We start from the raw sequence: 19,776 nt of genomic DNA on the forward strand, positions 1-19,776 counted from the left end.
AATGGTGGGATCAGTGGAAATTCTTGTAACCCAGTTGAGACTTTAATTATGAAGTGCTTCGCTAATAATATTGGGATAAGTTACCGTTTCTCTCTGTAATTAAAAGTAGTGATCTCGGTTTCCCCCTTTATAATTAACCCCGCCCCCAAATGCTTACAGGTTACATAAAATCCACATCATTACTTAAATCTAACTTTGGCACCACCTTCTGGGTTGCAACTGGTGCACCAAGCGTAACAGACAGAAATGACCAGCCCAACAGAAAGAAACCATAGCAAAACAGCAACACCAAGGCCTAGTCCCGCCAGGCGGTCCAGGATGCCAGGGTTAATGGTTTTGAAAGCCGCTGAGATCCAAGAGAACTAATGGGATCGGGCTCCCCGCATCCAGCTCCCAGCATAGGTCATCCACCAAAGTCTCCTGTCCTGTCTGAAAGCCCGACTGAAATGGGTTGAGATAATCAGTTTCATCCAGATACAACTGGAGTTGCAAAACCACCATCTTCTCGAGCACCTAAGCCATGACGGGTACATTTGAGACGGGCCTAAAGTCAGATAGAACTCCTGTGTCAAAGGAAGGTTTCTTTCATAAAGGTCTTTGTTACTGCCCCAAGCAAGAGGGAACAACCCCCTCCCATAAAGAAGTACTAAGCATGTCTCTTAACCACAGCATTGAGTACACAGGTGGTGGCTCTCACGGCTCCAGATACTCTGTCCACATCCTCATTATCCACAAGCCGGAAAGAATCCAAAACAGCTTAATAAGCAGTTGCTGAGGGTTCATCATTCTGACCTGCTCCAATATTGGAGTCCAAGCAACTTTATCTCAAAGGAGGACGCAAATTGTTCACAGCGAGCCACCAACAGCTCTGGCTCCCCCTCTCCAGCATCCTGGTGAAGGAGGCCTTGCACAGCACAGAAAAGCATCATCAGTCTTTTCTGTGTGGTTGCGATGGTGGTAGCAATGTGAGGGGGTTTTGCTGCCCTCACCAGCATGGTATATATCTTTAAACAACCTTTCACCCATGTTTGATCAAATTCGTCCCAAATTCTTATCCAATGGCACTCTAGCCAACATCCCTCCTGTTTCATTCCCTGTTAAACCAGGGAGGCTGACTTGGCTCTACCAGGAGGGAGAGGCACTTAGGAGCAATAAGGTCGATGGCCCGGGCCATTTCTGAGTATCTCCACACCAGCTTAAAATCCTGCATTTAAAATGGGGCTTTCTGCTTCCATTTTAAATGCAGGATCATGACAACTCCCTTTTTCACATGCTTCCTTTTCCCCTACCACCTTCCCCCTCCTTCTCCCCGCATCAGAGTCTTTCATTATCTTTCACTGATCTCGCTCCTCTTCTTGCTGCTTTTAATCTTTTCACAGAGGAAACTGAAGCGGAACACAACGGGGTAATTTGATAGCTCATTATCTGCGATCTATTTAAAAACGGAACAAAGGGCATTTAGTGCAGGAGATGCCTTGAATGATCACGGTGTCATGTAAAGAGCCCGCAAACTTCTGTGAAGGAGCAATCTCAATTGCAGGATAAAAGCTCAGTGTGAAGACAGGGTCTGTCTTCCACAGATCAACTAGGGCTTTGACACTGACACATGAGGCAGGAAAATAAAAGGAAGTACTTCTTCACACAGCGCATGGTCAAACTATGGAATTTTCCACCCCAAGATGTAGTGATGGCAACCACTTTAGATGGCTTTAAAAGGGGATTGGACAAATTCATGGAGAAGGCTACCAATGGCTACTAGTCCTGATGTCAATATGTTACCTCCAGTATCAGAGGCAGTATGCCTATGTACACCAGTTGCTGGGGAACTTGGTTGGGAGGGTGCTGTTGCACTCATGTCTTAATCGTGGGTTTCCCATGGGCAGCTGATTGGCCACTGTGTGAACAGAATGCTGGACTAGGTGGAACCTTGGTCTGATCCAGCAGGGCTCCTCATATGTTCTTAAAATCCCCAAGCGTATTCAGGAAACCATTTAGATCCATCAGGAGCCTAAGGCAGACCATTCTAACTGGCCAGAAGTTGCCCACCCCTATTATAATGCTTATCCCCCTGCCATGTAAATCTTCAAACTACTATTCAAGGTACAAGAGCAAGATTGCTGGGGTGGGGGAACCCTACTGCAGGGTTGCTGAGGAAGGAGAAGGCTAAAGCCTCCTATCCCTTCCAACAACCCCAGTGGGCATTGCTGCTTCCTCGCCATTAGCAATGCAGAAGCAGAGACCCCCATCAGTGTATGTGGTGGTGTGTGTGTGGGAGAGGATTTGGTGGCAGGCTCATGGGGGCTGCACAGCACGCAGGTTGTGGTCTCCAGAATTAGGGGAACAGTGGTAATAAACCGTTTGCTATTTTCTAGCTAAAATCACAACCTAAATAATATAATCCAAATATACTATTGAAAGAGAAATAGTCCAAGTCAATCATTGCACTTGTCTGGGGTCTGTTTAAGTCATGTGCGGTTCTTTAATATAACAGAAGAATGTAAGAAAGGCTGTTGGATCACACCACAGACCTATCTAGTCCGGCATCCTATTTCCCACAGTGTCCATTCAGATGCCCGTGGGAAGCTCAAAATCTGAACATGGGGGAAACAGTCTTCTCCTGCTGTTGTTCCCTAGCAACTGGTATTTAGAGGCATAATGGCTCTGGTCCTGGAGGTAGCACATGGTCATCAGGACTGGTATTGGTAGCCTTATCCTCTATTAATTTGTCTAATACCCTTTTAAAGCATTTAAGTTGGTGGCTGTCAAAACATCTTGTGGAAGTGAGTTCCATAGTTTACTTAAGGTCATTATACAGGGCCAACCTTACCATCAGGCAGAGTGAAGCAGTTGCCTCAGCAGCATATACTGGGAGGCAGAAGCAGGATGAGGGAGGAGAGAGCTATGGGCCACATGACCTGCCTGGCACCCTCTACTCTGGCTTACTGCCTTCTGTATGGTGGAGGATCCTGGTTTCATTGCCAATGTTGAAAGATTCAACTGCCAATCCAGTCGGCTTTTGTACATAGAATGGGAGGGACTGTTGTCCTGTCCTTTGCCTCAGGCAGCAAAAGGTCTTGGGCCGGCCCTGTCATTATGAAACAGTATGAAAGTGTGGGCACTTCAGTTCACGTATTTTCTTCTTCAGTCCCCATTTCTTCCGGTTTTGTATCATAAGACTGTAGCCATTGCTACAAACCATATACTCTTTGGCAGAATGGTATATAAACATAGTAAATACATACAGAACTGGGACTTAGAAAAGAAAATGAAGGAAGTTGTGACTCTTTTTTAAAATGAGCTAATGCAGAAAGTCCCTATTTGAAAGTTAGGAGGAAAGAAGCCTAGACAAAAGGCTTCTAAAAATATCTAACAAAATAGTCAAACACAGTATGAACATAGCACGTTAAAATACGAAAAAGCAATTTTAAACATGAACCATGCAAAGTGGATTAAAACTTTAGCCATCAATTATTCCCCCAAATGAGTACAGTTTAGATGTTGACATTAAGCCAAGTGGAATAATAATTGTTTCTAATAAATGCTTCTAATATGGAATGGAAAACTCCGTGCCAGCTATAGTTTGCAGTTCTGCCAGATTAACATCATTAACATAATACTTGATGGTGCTTGTCAAATTATCTGTGCTTGAAGTACTGTTATACTTGAAGACCAGAAGGGCAGATCAATGAATATTGGTGATGAAAGGAAAATCTGTTCTTTGACACCTGATATGATTAGCAGCATTAACAGAGACATATAGTTGCAGCATAGTTACAGTTGAGTGAGGCTTTCCTTTCTAAAGCTAATTTATCAAATGCTTTTAAGTGCTGTTGCTCACAGATAGACTCCCTTTACAAAAAAAAAGCCAAAAATATATTCCATCCTAACCCCTGGGAATGATTAATGGACAAAATCTGTAGTTAGACTCAGGGTAGTTAATTAGGTTCCAGCCATAAAGTTATAAATACTGCCTTGTACCAAGTCACATCATTGGTCCATTCAGCCCAGTACTGTGTACTTTGGGGGCATCTCTACACCAGCCTAAAATCCTGCATTTAAAAATGGGGCTTTCTGCTTCCATTTGAAATGCAGGATCACAAGGACTCCCTTTTTCACGTGCTTCCTTTTCCCCCTCCCCTTCCCCCTCCTTCTCCCAGCATCTGAGTCTTCCATTATCTTTCATGGATCTTGCTCCTCTTTTTGCCGCTTTTACTCTTTTCATGGAGGAAACTGAAGCGGAACACAATGGGGTAATGTGTTAGCTCATTAGGGGTAATTTGATAGCTCATTATCTGCGATCTATTTAGAAATGGAACACAGGGCATTTAGTGCAGGAGACGCCCTGGAAGCTCACAGCATGATGTAAAGAGCTTGCAAACTTCCATGAAAGAGCAATCTCAATCTCAGGATAAAAGCTCAGTGTGAAGCCCTGGCAATGACTCTCCAAGGTGTCAAGTAGAAGTCTTATACATGTAGCATGTGGTCTACCAAAGAACTATGACACCACCCTTCTTGTGGGCCAATTTACATGAGCTATTTCCCCTGCTCCCACTCACATTATACTCTGGATGCTTCCTGTCGAGGCTTTTATTGTGCAAATGTCCTGCCTCAAATACAGACTTTTACAGGGGGTGGGTACAGATGACTGTCATCATACATTTGTAACTAGCCTGTGCTTTCCCATCACTTCCTTCATCCTTTTTCTTACCACAAAAAAAGAGCTGTCCATCTGGAAGCACTCTTTGTTTCCAAGGAAGTGGGTCACCCAAGTGTCCCCACAATTGGCTTGGATTGTGATCCAGCCTGCAGACTGGGACAGAATCACTTTTTTGGGGGAAAGATTTTTGCCCAGCTGTGATGCAAGCAGTCGCACTAGCCCTTTTACCAAGGGGCAAAGTGGAAGCAAAATGTGATCTGGGCTGAAAACATAACTGGATCAGCAGGGGAAACTTGGTTGTATCTGCCCAGTTGAGCATGTTTGCAACATTTGAATTTTCTATGGAGGAAAGCGTAGACAGGAGCACTAGACTGATCTGTTTTAATATCTGTAAATCACAAAATCCAGCATAGAAAACTAGTAGCAGTACGGTTGTAAACACAGAAAGATTAAAATTATTCTCTGGGCTGTTACAGTGGAACTGCTCTGCTGTTCCCAAACCTGTGCCTTTTCTACCTGAAAAGAGCCCAGAGGGAAGAGCTACTGGTTTGCAAGGCACATGCTTCCCAGCAGAGTTAACTCCAGGGAAACAAATTTATGGCATATGTGAAGTGGCAGCACATCAGGTCCCCAGCCTGATGGCTACTTCACGCATGACATTTTCTACATGGGTATAAGGGGGGATAAGCATATGTTGTCAAAGTGTGAAAATCACATGTCTTATTTTCTAGCCCATACGAGTGTCGTTGGAAGCCCAGTGTAGTATCATAACCTCAGTTCAATTATTCTTGAAACAAGTATCTAGTATATGTGAACAGCATGCTTTGGAATTGTTGAGGTGAGAAAAAAATCTTGACTCACTGGCCATTCTTCTGCTTCGCTCGGCATCTGAATCATCCGTGTTCCTATTCAGCACACAAAAAACAGACAGAATCATGACATTCAGTTAGCACCTCCTGCTTTCTAAACTGGAACAGTTTAGACATAACAATCTCAGCTTGATAAACCATGGTTTATGAAGTTGAGAACAAGTATTGTGCCTATGCACTGCACCTTGCTCCCCCACAGCAGATTTGGCACTTATATCGACATTTCCTGTTGCATCTGAATCTGGGAAACTCTGGTTTAATCTTGGTTTACTAACTAGAATACAAAACTTAAGAAGCATCTGATCTTAATAAATCATGGTATATTAAGCCAAGATTGTCACATCTAAACTGGAGCTCCCCTCACCCCCAAAATGTCTGTTGTTCTAATAAAAGTTTCAATGTAAACTGAACAGGAAACAGTTCTACATTTAACTAATACACCTACTTGCCATTTGGTTCTAGTCTTAACATCCCCCCCCCCCCCGAAGACATAATTAATGAAGTATTCAAACTTATATTTGAAAGGATACTAGAATTATGTGGTTATCATTCTGGTTTCACAGTGGCTGTGCTGCTTTATATTCTTCATGAACACTGAAGAACATGGAATGTGCCTACAGTATCTACTTGTTTATTTAGCCTATGTCATCCAGATGTTTCAGGGAAAGTAATACATTCTGACAGTTAAAGTACAACGCATAATCACTTGCACACATACCCAAGTACTAGTCACTGAAAGGTGGGGCTGAAGCTCAGTGGTAGAGCACATGCTTTGCATGCAGAAGGTCATAGGATCATAGAATAGTACGGCTGGAAGAGTCCATCGAGTCCAACCCCCTGCTTAATGCACAAATCTAGGTCAAAGCATCCCTGACAGATGGCTGTCCAGCTTCATCTTTTACTGTTTTAAATTGTACTGTTGTACATCGCCCAGAGTGGCCGGGTCACCAGCCAGATGGGAGATGAAGAAATTTAATAAAAAATAAATAAATCTTGAATGCCTCCAGTGTGGGAGAGTGAACTACCTCCTTAGGTAATTGGTTCCATTGTCGTATTGCTCTAACACTCAGGAAGTTTTTCCTGATGTTCAGCCGGAATCTGGCTTCCTGTAACTTGAGCCCGTTATTCCGTGTCCTGCACTCTGGGTTGATCGAGAAGAGATCCTGGCCTTCCTCTCTGTGACAACCTTTCAAGTACTTGAAGAGTGCTGTCTTCAAGTTCGATCCCCAGCATCTCCAGGTAGAATAGGAAAAACTCCTGCCTGAAACCCTGGAGAGCCGCTGCTAGTCAATGCCAAGATTACTGGGCTAGGTGGGCCAATGGTCTGACACAGTATAAGGTATGTTTCTATGTTCCTTATGTAAAGGCAGTGCAAATAAAAAGATATTTTGGGGGCGGAAATGCTCAAATAAGTATATCTGGGCAGATAATTCTATATTAAATACCACGAAGAATATATTTCTTACACATCTTTTTATATGGATTTGAGGATTGAATGGAACAGACCAAAAAATGTTCTCAACAGAATATAGGAACATAGACAGCTGCCTTATACTGAGTCAGACCATCAAGCTCAATCTATCCTGACAATATTGGTGAAACTACCAAGACGGGAGTCTTTTCCAGTCCTACCTGGAATATCAGGAACACAACAGGAGAGAGGAAAGATGAGTCCCTCAGGTATAATCTTATGTATTCCTCACTAACCCTCCACCCATTCAACATTCTCCAAATCAAGCATATATTTGTTTAATTTGTTTTCCTTAGAGTTTGGATAAAATCTGAATATTCCTGTTGCAAAAGACAGAGGAAAAATAAAAGGAACGACCTCAGACACACCTTCAGTACTGAGTATTGAAGCCATTGAGACAGTTATTGGATCTGTTTTTCAATTTTATACAGCCACTTTTAAAGAACAGAACTACATTATTACCACAGAAGACATACATTTTAGGATTATTTTATTTTAAACACTAATATGTAAACATTACATATCTGGGGAAGTTGGGGCCGGGGGAGGTCCAGTGACATTAATGTTTCTCTGCAACAATGTGTATTTGCAGTCACTGTAAATGGACTTAATTGTAGTTATTTACCGTTTTAATCTCAGGAGGTACATAGCAACCCAGCTGGAAAAGAACTTGTGTTTAGCCACATCCCGCAAAGCCCAAAATTCCTACATGGAAATAATTAATTGCATGCTGTTACTTAACAATAATGTAAAAATACGTCTCATTGCATGATAGTTATGTGGATAACAAAGCAACCTTCTTCAACCTGGTGCCCTCCAGATTTCTTGGATTTACAGCTCCCATTATTCCCAGCCAACATGGCCATTAACACATTTGGAGGGTTCATTACATTTCCCTTCATAATTCAAGCTCTAAAAAGAGATGAGATCTTAATCAGAAAACAACAAGAAAAACAGCAAGTTAAGGAGTTCATATGCTTCCTTCAGCTAGGAAGTGTGGTCTGTATTTGTATCATAACCTTGGGAATTAGCCAAAAATAACAAACACACTAGCAAAAATAGTTTCTCAGAATAAGAAACATAAGGATTTTGGGAGCCTGCCTATAAGTGGAAGGGAAGCACACAAATCTATTGTTTGGGGATATATGAGTGGAAAAATGCTTGTTTGGCAGAAGCAATATTTCCTGCATAGAAGATGAGTTCATTTATGATTCCTGCAATATCTTTTCTGGATTTTGGCCATTGATTCTCTCTGGAAAGAAGTAAGAGAATATAACTTGCCCTTGGCAAATTATTTGCACAGGAAAGGTAGTAGCATTTTAACAATGTAGGATATTACATCTGACATCTCCAGTCTGAGCCCGAGGGTTATCATTTTCTTTAAACTAAATGCTCCTTCTTTGATGCCATTGATGACAATTGAGTTTGTTCAACTGCTCAAACAGGGCATGTAAATAAAATACTCTGCAGCTGATAACAAACATGCCAGGCTTTATATAGATTTGATATATAGAACTTTCCCATGTTGCACAGATTTAATCCCAGGCATACATGAACCCAAACATTCTGAAGATATGCAGAAAACTAAATGTTGGGACAACATGTCACCCAACAGTCCACAAGAGCCCCCAAATTACTTTCTTTAAACAAATAATTGTTACAGTTCTGGCTTCTCAGGGCTGTCTAATTCTTGCTAATGCTAGGAATATGTACTGCGTACAATTTCCCTCTAGCATGGAGGGTAATTTACAGATTGGCTTTGGACTGGCCACTGGAATCAAGATAGGGTAAAGCAGCCTTCCCCAACCTGGGTCACCTCCAGATGTTTGGATTACAACTTTCTTGACCATTGCCCATGCTGGCTGGTCTGATGGGAGTTGAAGTCCAAAACATCTGGGGGGCACCACATTCGGGAAGGCTAGGGTAAGGGAATCAATGCTTAGTGAAACCAACCCATTCTAAGCTTGTTCATGGAAATAGGGTAGCAGATTATGGGATCATGATAGATTAATACAAATAAGATCCCAAGCCCTTAGGATTTTTGAAGTTGCTGACATGCAATTAATATCAATTGCAATTAATATTTTTCCACTGTTTGGCTCCTATCTTGGAAACCTATCAGATTCCTTCATGCACTGTTGCCATGGAAACAGAGACTGAAAAAGAGTCACAATGGAACAGGCAGCTGTTTAACTCAGCTATCCTTTTATTCCAAAAACAAATCCCATCCCTCCCCCGCCCCAAATTCAACCAGTTCTGTTTTTATCCAGGCCTGCACATCATTTCAATTTTAATCCAGGACCAATCCTACTTTTACAATTTCAAATGAATCTTAAAAGAATCATTAATATTTTATCTTAATGTCATTATGACCTAAGTTTAAAGGTAATTCACATACACCTCTAGTGCAAGTTATCAGTACCTTAGGAATGCTGAGGTCCTGCAACTGGTCTTGTGAAATCTCACTGAGCTGCCGAAATGTCATTGTAAAATCTGCGTCTGTATCTTCCATGAGCTAATAAACATTACCAGATTTCTGTGTCAGCTTTTGGTACTCTGTCAAACTGCAGTTCAAATATTTAACCAAAGAAATAAACTCACTTTTAGGAGGAATGCAATCAGATAGTTATCATCCTCACCATCACCTAGGAGACCTAATTTTTCTTTGAATAGTTCTGCAAAGCTGGGAGTTAATGAAACAAATGTATTAACATTGGAAAAGTGAAGATGTCTTGGAAATACTTTAAATCTGTATCCCTTGTTAAAAAAAAAAAAAAAAAGAAGAAGTTCCAATGATGACATACCGTTTATAATACTGCTCAGGATATTCCTCAAGTATCTGAGAAGCTCTATTAAGACAAGATGTGAAATGCTAACAGCAAAAAATTAAGACTTGTACAAAACTCACAGATCACAACTGCTGTTTTGCAATTCTTTTTAACAAATCAGAAATGTTACATTTTTAGTCTAAAGGAAAACACACTTTCCAACTGAATTCTGCTTCCTTTCTTTGTATAATTTCCAAGCAATACGGTAGATTCCTTTCACATTTATTGTGTTTTTGCCAATGAAACATTTAGATTCAGCAAGAACCACCGCATGTTAACTCAGGAAATGCCGGGGACCATGTTGCTTGTCCACATTAGTTCGAATCATATCAGCTATGGAGCTGAGACTATTCACTAATAGAAGCCATATTGCAAGATGAAAACTAAAGGAGTCTTTGGGTTAGTTTGGATGTAACATTCCAGATCAGTAAATCATATTGAGGTGAGAATGAGTGTCAGGTGCACACACTCCCCAGTTACCTCCTCACGTGCCCACTTTGGCACTTTAAACCAGCACTGTGGTTTAAAACCTGGTTAGGAAGCAAACAGCATACTATGATTTCCTATTTTGGACATAATGGGAAACTGTGGTTGACAGAGATGAAGGCTGAAGCCAACGAGGAACAGGCAACTGTGGTTTAAAGAGAAGAAGGCCGAAGCCAACAAGACCAAACATGTGGGCCAGATACTTGTTCTTGGCTTATTCAACTATGGCTTATATTAAGCCAGGAACGTTACATCCAAACTGGCTCATGGTTACTTTATAATCCACTTCAACAATTCAGGTCCACTGAGATGTCTTAACGGTTTACACATTATGTGACGGGTCGCACCCTGAGAAATATTCTATAATAATGAGCAAAGAGTTGATACTGGAGCAATTACCCCCACCTTCCATCCCAATCCTCACTACATGTGTCCAATTACCTACTTTTGTGGCTGGACTTGTGGAACCTAAGGGATTCCTTCAGAGGATTACTTTCTAATTTCGCATGGATGAAAAGGAGGGGGGCTTTCTACAGGAATCCCCTTCAAAAGTATAATATGCTATGTAGTCACTAAAAGGACTGCCAATTGCACCTGGCAGTGGTATCTCATTATAGGAGGAATACTTGGGGCAATTGTTTTTTCTTTCTTACACACAGAAAGGAAGTCTTTCAGGGACATAATGTATGAAGGTATTGGTGCTTAAAAATCTCTTTCTGTTTGGCTCTCAGAACTACAGCTTTTCCTGGATAATCTTCAGCAGGAAAACCTTTTTCTGCATATGTCTTAATTTCTAAGGTTTCTATTTTGTCCTTCCAGTTTGGCTAACAGCAGGAATAACAGGGCCCAGTTTATGAAAAACCTGTGTGCTTCCGTACACAGTTTACTACCCCTATTTTGGCCATTATAAACATTAATTTCTAATATGCAAGCAACACAATTTCTTCGAAAGAACCATTTTTCTCTTCTGCACATATGGTCATTAAAGCATGTCTTGTCTCACCAGCTCTTTTAAGTGTGAAGACATTTTAAAGGATTACTTACAGCTGCTTTTGTCTGGGATCCAATAAAGGGTTTAGAGCCTGTAACAGCTTGTTCAGATTAAACATCCCAACATTTGCCTGGTTTCCTATTTTATACCGTCTTTCATCATCAGACATGTTTGGGACAAAGTCTGAAACAAAATGGTATTTTTGTACAACGGAGTATTCAGAATTAACAACCAACCTTAAAATACGCAAGTATGCTCAATTTTCATGGTGATTCAAAATAATCAAAGTCATTTATGCACTAAAGTATTTTATCCAGAGTTCTCTAAACACAAGAATATTTGTTTACCTTGGATAAACCCAAGGTCTAATATTTGCCAAAGGAAAGAATACATTGTTAGCATACAAGTTTACAGATGGCAGTATATTATTTTCTTATTTCAAATGCAAAGCAAATTTAGATGCTTAAATTACCACAATTTTCCATGTATTATCAGTGTTACTGGACAGAAAATAGGCTAGTAGCATATAATAGATACTATTCCATAGAGTGATACTAGAATTCTAGTAAGAAATTATATGTATATTACATTAGTAATTTTTCCAGTCAGTCTGCATTAGCAAGATTTGACCAATGACCAAAACCATTTCCCATGCTTGTAGCACCACAGAAGTATAATAATTCAATATACACACAAATGTGCATGCACATATAAAATACAATGAATATATAAAAGGGCTACATGAATTTCATGTACTTGCCATACAAGCATGGATTACGTTAATTAACATGAAACTTGGCATCATAAGAATGCTAGCTTTCAATTTCAACAGGTTTCTAGTTCTTATGGCTGCACAGAAAATATAGACGTACGAGGGCAGCATCTGGGGTAGGTTCAGCAATTAGAGGGCTTCCAGTAAAACAAAGGAAGTGGCCTTATACCAAGTCAGACCGCTGGTCCATCTAGCTCAGTGATCCCTCTACACTGATCGGCAGCAATTTTCTAGGGCACAGGTGCAGAACCTCTTTCAGCCTGAGGGCTGTATTCCATTTCAGAGAAGCTCCTGGGGACTTCATTCCAGTGGTGGATGGGCTGAAAGCAAAAGGGGTAGGGCCAAAACCCCCACAAATACCAGCATATTGTAACTTAGATCTCTTACTGCCAATAACTCAACCTTAGAAGAGGCATTTCAACCTTTTAGAATGAGGACAAATTGCACAAAATAAGGAAACCACCAAATGATTGGTGGTTGGGGAAAGGGATGAGGCATTCTGGGGAACTCTGGATTGGGACCCTTGGAGGGCTGGATTTGGCCCTGAGGACTGAGATTCTGCACCCCTGTTCTAAGGTCTCAGACAGGAGTCTTTCTGATGAGGTATCAGGGACTGAACATAATAAGTTCTGCATTAACTGTACTCACCTGGGTCATAAGAGTCCATAAACCCAAATGGGCCATAATCTATGGTTATGGATAACAGGCTGAAATTATCTGTATTACACACACCTAAAATTAAACAACATTATAATCAAACCTGCAGAGTGTCATATTCTAGAAAGTCTTGATTTCACAGAAATGAAATACATGCTGAAATATCTGACAGGTTTCTCTAGAGGGTGATGGCTTAGAAACCAGGCTCACGCTATAATTTCATAGCTAAGAGGTCAGTATCAGCCTTTATCTTTGATATCTCATCTATTATCTGTCACAGAGATCATGAACAGTGATCCAGTGGAAAGGGGGCAACAGGCTTCCAGTGCTTGCTTTTCAGGGGGTTGGGGGTGCCCGAAGTGAGATGTCTTTTTCTTCCTAACCAAAGTGATGCTTCCTCCTCCTCTCCTCACAGTGCAGTTTGGAATGGAAGAGGAAAGGTAACTGTCCACTATGGAGTCCTGGGTAGCTGTTATCCAGCATCAGGAACCACTCATCCTTAACACACCCTTTGCAAAGCTTACAGTGGTGACGGAGGACTCAAGAGTACTATCATACAAACCTGAACAAATTATTCCATTGGTCCATGGAGTAATTTGCATTTTAAGACAGAGAAATGCATAATATCATGACATCATAATAATACAGGGTTGGTGTTACTACATGATACCAGTGGGAGAGGAAGAATTCAATACATTGATGCTGTTTTCGGTAGCAGCTCTGGGTCTCCTATAATGCCTATTTCTATGCTGAATGAGCAATAAAGTTTTTGCAATGCACCTGAGCTGAGGTACTATCCCTTTTTTCTGAACAAATATTTTTACTGGTAGAAAGGGATGTTTTTTTTAAAGGTACCTATTGTTGTATTTTCCTTTATCATGAACTAACTTAGGTTAGATCCACCCCACTGTACTGATTTATTTCGATTTATTCACCCAATCTATGTAAATCTAGAATATTCACACAATACAGCCTTTTCCAACCTGGCACCCTCCGGGTGTGTTGGACTACAACTGCCATCATCCTCAGCAAGTTATGCAGGCTGTGGAGAGATGGGAATTGTAGTCCAACATATCTAGAGGATGCCAGGTTGGGGAAAATTGACATAGAGGGAAAGTTTGCACATCATGCTAAGCCACCCTGCAAATAAGCCAGCATGGGTTGGTTGTTTGCTTGCTAACCCGACAGACTATCAGGCTTGCTGTGGCTTCTTTCCCCCCTCGTTCCCCCTGCTGGCAGCAGCATGTATCCCAAGAGCTGTTGCAGCAGAACTCCTCATTTCTTCAGTCTCTACCTTAGTTTTTGCCGCTCTGACTGGCCGGCTCTGTAGCCATTCCCAACAACTCATGACAAAGTTGCCCTCCTGGGTTTGGATAAAACAACAACCCACCATGGGTGATCAGCCATGGTGGGTTATTGTGTTGTGTGAACCAGATCAATGAGTCATTTTCAACCATTATATGACCCATCCCCTGCCCCCCACCACACACATACACTAAAAAGGCTATAGTAATGAGATGCCAGGATGTAGGCTTTGTTGGGGAGACTACACCCTATTTGTGGATCACACCAAATTTTAATGGAATCCAAATATTTTATCTTCAGCAAAGGAGATCATTACCTTGTTGTGGTGCTGGAGCTTGAGCACCTCACTGATGTCATGAGCTAAACCGTGAAGGGGCACCCAAGATGGGAAGGTCATGGCAGAGAGGTCAGACTAAATACGATCCCTGGGGAAGGAAACGGCAACCCACCCCAGTATTCTTGCCATGAAAACTAAATGGATCAGTACAACCAGAGATATGTCGGTATACCATCGGAAGATGGGACTCCCAGGTCGGAAGATGGTCAAAATGCTACTGGGGAGGAACAGAGGATAAGTTCAACTAGCCCCGATGTGATGACACAGCTAGCTCAAAGCCGAAAGGACGGCTAGCAGCCAATGGTGCTGGTGGTGAACGACGAATCCGATGTTCTAAAGATCAACACACCATAGGAACCTGGAATGTAAGATCTATGAGCCAGGGCAAATTGGATGTGGTTATTGGGGAGATGTCAAGATTAAATATAGACATTTTGGGTGTCAGTGAACTGAAATGGACTGGAATGGGCCATTTCATATCAAATGACCACCAGATCTACTACTGTGGACAAGAGGACCACAGAAGAAATGGAGTAGCCTTCATAATTAATAATAAAGTGGCTAAAGCAGTGCTTGGATACAATCCAAAAAATGACAGAATGATCTCAATTCGAATTCAGGGTAAGCCATTTAACATCACAGTGATCCAAATATACGCCCCAACCACAGATGCTGAAGAAGCAGAAGTAGATCAGTTCTATGAGGATCTGCAGCACCTACTAGATAGTATGCCAAAAAAAGATGTTATTTTCATTATAGGAGACTGGAATGCTAAGGTGGGTAGTCAAACGACACCTGGAATTACAGGCAAGCATGGTCTGGGAGAACAAAATGAAGCAGGACATAGGCTGATAGAATTTTGCCAAGACAACTCACTGTGCATAACAAACACTCTCTTCCAACAACCTAAGAGACGACTTTATACATGGACTTCACCAGACGGTCGACATCGAAATCAGATTGACTACATCCTTTGTAGCCAAAGGTGGTGGACATCTATGCAGTCTGTAAAAACAAGACCTGGAGCTGATTGTAGTTCAGATCACGAACTTCTTATTGCACAATTTAGAATCAGACTAAAGAGAATAGGGAAGACCCACAGATCAGTTAGATATGAGCTCACTAATATTCCTCATGAATATGCAGTGGAGGTGAAGAATAGATTTAAGGGACTAGATTTAGTAGATAGGGTCCCAGAAGAACTATGGACAGAAGTTCGCAACATTGTTCAGGAGGTGGCAACAAAAAACATCCCAAAGAAAAAGAAAACCAAGAAGGCAAGATGGCTGTCTGCTGAGACACTGGAAGCAGCCCAAGAAAGAAGGAAAGCAAAAGGCAACAGTGATCGGGGGAGATATGCCAATTAAATGCAAAATTCCAGAGGTTAGCCAGAAGAGATAAGGAATTATTTTTAAACAAGCAATGCGTGAAAGCGGAAGAAGATAACAGAATAGGAAGGACAAGAGACCTCTTCCAGAAAATTAGAAACTTAGGAGGTAAATTCCAGGCAAAAATGGGTATGATCAAAAACAAAGATGGGAAGGACCTAACAGAAGCAGAAGAGATCAAGAAAAGGTGGCAAGAATATACGGAAGATCTGTATAGGAAGGATAATAATATTGGGGAGAGATTTGACGGTGTGGTCAGTGAGCTAGAGCCAGACATCCTGAAGAGTGAGGTTGAATGGGCCTTAAGAAGCATTGCTAATAACAAGGCAGCAGGAGATGACGGTATCCCAGCTGAACGGTTTAAAATCTTGCAAGATGATGCTGTCAAGGTGATGCATGCCATATGCCAGCAAATTTGGAAAACACAAGAATGGCCAACAGATTGGAAAAAATCAACTTATATCCCCATACCAAAAAAGGGAAGCACCAAAGAATGTTCCAACTATCGAACAGTGGCACTTATTTCACATGCCAGTAAGGTAATGCTCAAGATCTTGCAAGGTAGACTCCAGCAATTCATGGAACGAGAACTGCCAGATGTACAAGCTAGGTTTAGAAAAGGCAGAGGAACTAGAGACTGAATTGCCAATATCCGCTGGATAATGGAGAAAGCCAGGGAGTTTCAGAAAAACATCTATTTCTGTTTTATTGACTATTCTAAAGCCTTTGACTGTGTGGATCATAACAAATTGTGGCAAGTTCTTGGTGGTATGGGGATACCAAGTCATCTTGTCTGCCTCCTGAGGAATCTGTATAATGACCAAGTAGCAACGGTAAGAACAGACCACGGATCAACGGACTGGTTTAAGATTAGGAAAGGAGTACAGCAGGGTTGTATACTCTCACCTTACCTATTCACCCTGTATGCAGAACACATCATGCGACGTGCTGGGCTTGATGAAGCCAAGGCTGGAGTTAAAATCGCTGGAAGAAACATTAACAATCTCCGATATGCAGATGATACCACTTTGATGGCTGAAAGCAAGGAGGAGCTGAGGAACCTCGTGACGAAGGTGAAAGAAGAAAGTGCAAAAGCTGGGTTTTAGCCTCAAAAAAACCAAGATTATGGCAACCAGCTTGATTGATAACTGGCAAATCGAGTGAGAAAACGTGGAGGCAGTGACAGACTTTGTCTTTCTAGGCGCAAAGATTACTGCAGACGCTGACTGCAGCCAGGAAATCAGAAGATGTTTACTTCTTGGGAGGAGAGCAATGACAAATCTTGATAAAATAGTGAAGAGCAGAGACATCACACTGACAACAAAGGTCCGCATAGTGAAAGCAATGGTATTCCCCGTAGTAACCTAAGGCTGCGAGAGCTGGACCATAAGGAAGGCTGAGCGAAGGAAGATAGACGCTTTTGAACTGTGGTGTTGGAGGAAAATTCTGAGATTGCCTTGGACTGCAAGAAGATCAAACCGGTCCATACTCCAGGAAATCAAGCCAGACTGCTCACTTGAGGGAATGATATTCAAGGCACAACTGAAGTACTTTGGCCACATCATGAGAAGACAGGATACCCTGGAGAAGATGCTGATGCTAGGGAAAGTGGAAGGCAAAAGGAAGAGGGGCCGACCAAGGGCAAGGTGGATGGATGATATTCTGGAGGTGACAGACTCGACCTTGGGGGAGCTGGGGGTGGCGACGGCTGACAGAAAGCTCTGGCGTGGGCTGGTCCATGAAGTCACGAAGAGTCGGAAGTGACTGAATGAATAAACAACAAAAAATATTTTATACTGTTCCCACCCAAAAAATACAATACCAAAAATCTGTCTCACCATGAGCAAAGCCTACTGACATCCACAAGGCAATCAAATTTGCAGTCTCAGATACTACTCTGGAGAAAAAGGCCTGCAATCAAACACAATTTTACCTTCAAGTCTTGTCACAAAAATAGGCATAGCACAACACTGGCAAACATACAATATATTTTACAACAACAATTTGAAAATTAGAAGACTGAACTTAGGAACGAGCTAGACATGAAGTGGGAGCAACACGAACAGGCTCTCCCATGATATGTTTTGATTAAACAAAAAATAAACTAATGAGTAGACCTTCATGTCGTACCTGTATGTTTTCCCTTGAGAAGCTAACAGTAGCGGGGGGTGGGTGTAAATTGGGGGAAATAGTGCAGGAGGAAATGGTTAAACACTCTTTCCCTAGTTCTCAAAGAAACCACCAGGGACTGCTAATTAGGAACAAAAAAGGAGATCCTGATTAAGCATATCCCAGATCACAGGGCCCATACACTGTAAGCCTCTTGGGGCAAAGATGGTGTCACTTCTGTGTTCTTTATAGGTTGCTAGTAGTGGTGGTGGTGGTGGTGGTAGTAGTAGTAGTAGTAGTAGTAAACTAAATAGCGTATACTACATTGTGTGGCCTTTTTAACTGGAAGAGGAGCAAGAGGGAGAAGAACTGTAGATTTGACACTCAAAAAATGATGGATTATATATTGTTCTTTCTGTTGTATATTGTACATGTATAAGCCAGTTTTGTTGATAAGAATATTTATGGAAGCACAAAGTCTTCTAACTTACCAGATATCTATTTGAATCTTTCATATTTATAGATGGAAAGTGTTCATCTATGACAAAGTCTAGCAGCATCCTGTATCACAAACGAAAAGTTTCTTCCATCAAAAACATTTTTGAAACGACACTGAAGTATTGTTCAGTCCTGAGATTGTACCAGATAGCGTAAAGATTAATTTTCGATGCCTATGCCTTCCTCAGAAAGTTAAATTGGGCTGTAGGAAATATACATTCTTTGATCAAGAAGTACTTACTGTGTTCACAGCTAAATTGTAGAATAAATCCATATTAAGTCTTTACCACATGAGGTTCTTTCAAATTATACCTTATCTCTTATTTGGATGAATCACTTGAGTGGTTTTGATTAAAAAGGAAAGTCAGCACTTGCTTCTCATGAATATAAAACTGTAGGTCTGGAAAACTCTTAGGTGCCCTGCATTATACATTGTATAAAAATGTAGTGCTAACACCTAAATATGTTGACATGTTTCCAGGCCCTGTAGTACAGAACTGGCATCTGAAAATCTGACCTCAGCTCTCAGAAATTTAATATTTTTCCATCCTTCTACATTTGCATCCACATATAAACATAAACATAAGTCACATAAAATATGATGTAGTGTAGTGGTGAGAGTGACGGACTGGGAACCGGGAGATCTGGGTTCTAGTCCCCACTTGGCCATGGAAGCTCACTGGGTGACTTTGGGCCAGTCACAGCCTCTCAGCCCAACCTTCCTCACAGGGTTGTTGTTGTGAGGATAAAACAGAGAGGAGGAGGATAATGTAAGCCACCTTGGGTTCCTTGCAAGAGGAAAAAAGGCGGGATATAAATGCAATAAATAAATAAACTGCTCAGCCCGTTCCACTATGCCAAGGGTGCTCTGGATTTGTGTGTTTCTGAAATGCAGCATGACAAATGATGTCTGAAACTGAAGGGAGTAGCAAAAGCATTCTGTGAAATGGAATGGTGTGGTGACCGTGCTTTCCAAAGAAAAAGTAGCTAAAAATCCCAGTGGGTGAGCACAGGCCTTTTAGTATCTCATCACAAATCATATTGTGAAATCACAATATCAGTGATTTCAGAATCTGTACAAGAATTTGAACTAGTTCCTTATAACTTATGAAAATGGTTTAAACTTCAAAGCAAGAGGGGTTTTATTTACATTACTTTCGATTTTGGTAGCTCGTATTTGTGATGTACATTCTCCATTCACTTTATAATTCTCTGTGCTCACGGGGAAAATGTGTCAAGCTGTTAATATGTATAATGCACTGACATTCAGAAGCTTCCTAAGTCTGTAGGACTAATTTTGCAAATGCTTAGCTCAAACATGACTCACAGCAAGCATTATTATCAAGCTTATGCAATGATTTTAAAGGAAAATACTCCCCAAGACATATATTTCTTACAATAAATAGGT

General features: G+C 41.3%; 1 protein-coding gene across 6 annotated transcripts in view; it reads right to left on the bottom strand.

Annotated features, from left to right (window-relative positions):
- Positions 1-19,776, bottom strand: part of LOC146345089 (uncharacterized) — a 43,667-nt gene that overhangs the window by 2,585 nt on the left and 21,306 nt on the right. For 3 of the 6 annotated variants that reach the window (XM_084859088.1, XM_084859090.1, XM_084859087.1), the window contains 9 exons: positions 18,362-18,431; positions 17,600-17,672; positions 12,723-12,806; positions 11,356-11,485; positions 9,802-9,846; positions 9,599-9,680; positions 9,420-9,512; positions 7,623-7,702; positions 5,519-5,562 (listed from right to left, as the gene is read on the bottom strand). In XM_084859088.1, the coding sequence (XP_084715214.1) occupies positions 5,519-5,562; positions 7,623-7,702; positions 9,420-9,512; positions 9,599-9,680; positions 9,802-9,846; positions 11,356-11,485; positions 12,723-12,806; positions 17,600-17,672; positions 18,362-18,431 (701 nt within the window). Of the gene's footprint in view, positions 1-5,518; positions 5,563-7,622; positions 7,703-9,419; positions 9,513-9,598; positions 9,870-11,355; positions 11,486-12,722; positions 12,807-17,599; positions 17,673-18,361; positions 18,432-19,776 lie in introns of all 6 variants that reach the window. The other 3 variants (XM_084859086.1, XM_084859089.1, XM_084859085.1) reach the window with 1 other exon arrangement.

The sequence above is a fragment of the Heloderma suspectum genome, chromosome 5 (assembly GCF_057233095.1).
Source record: "Heloderma suspectum isolate Gila_16-S chromosome 5, 16-S_ref, whole genome shotgun sequence".
NCBI lineage: Eukaryota > Metazoa > Chordata > Lepidosauria > Squamata > Helodermatidae > Heloderma > Heloderma suspectum.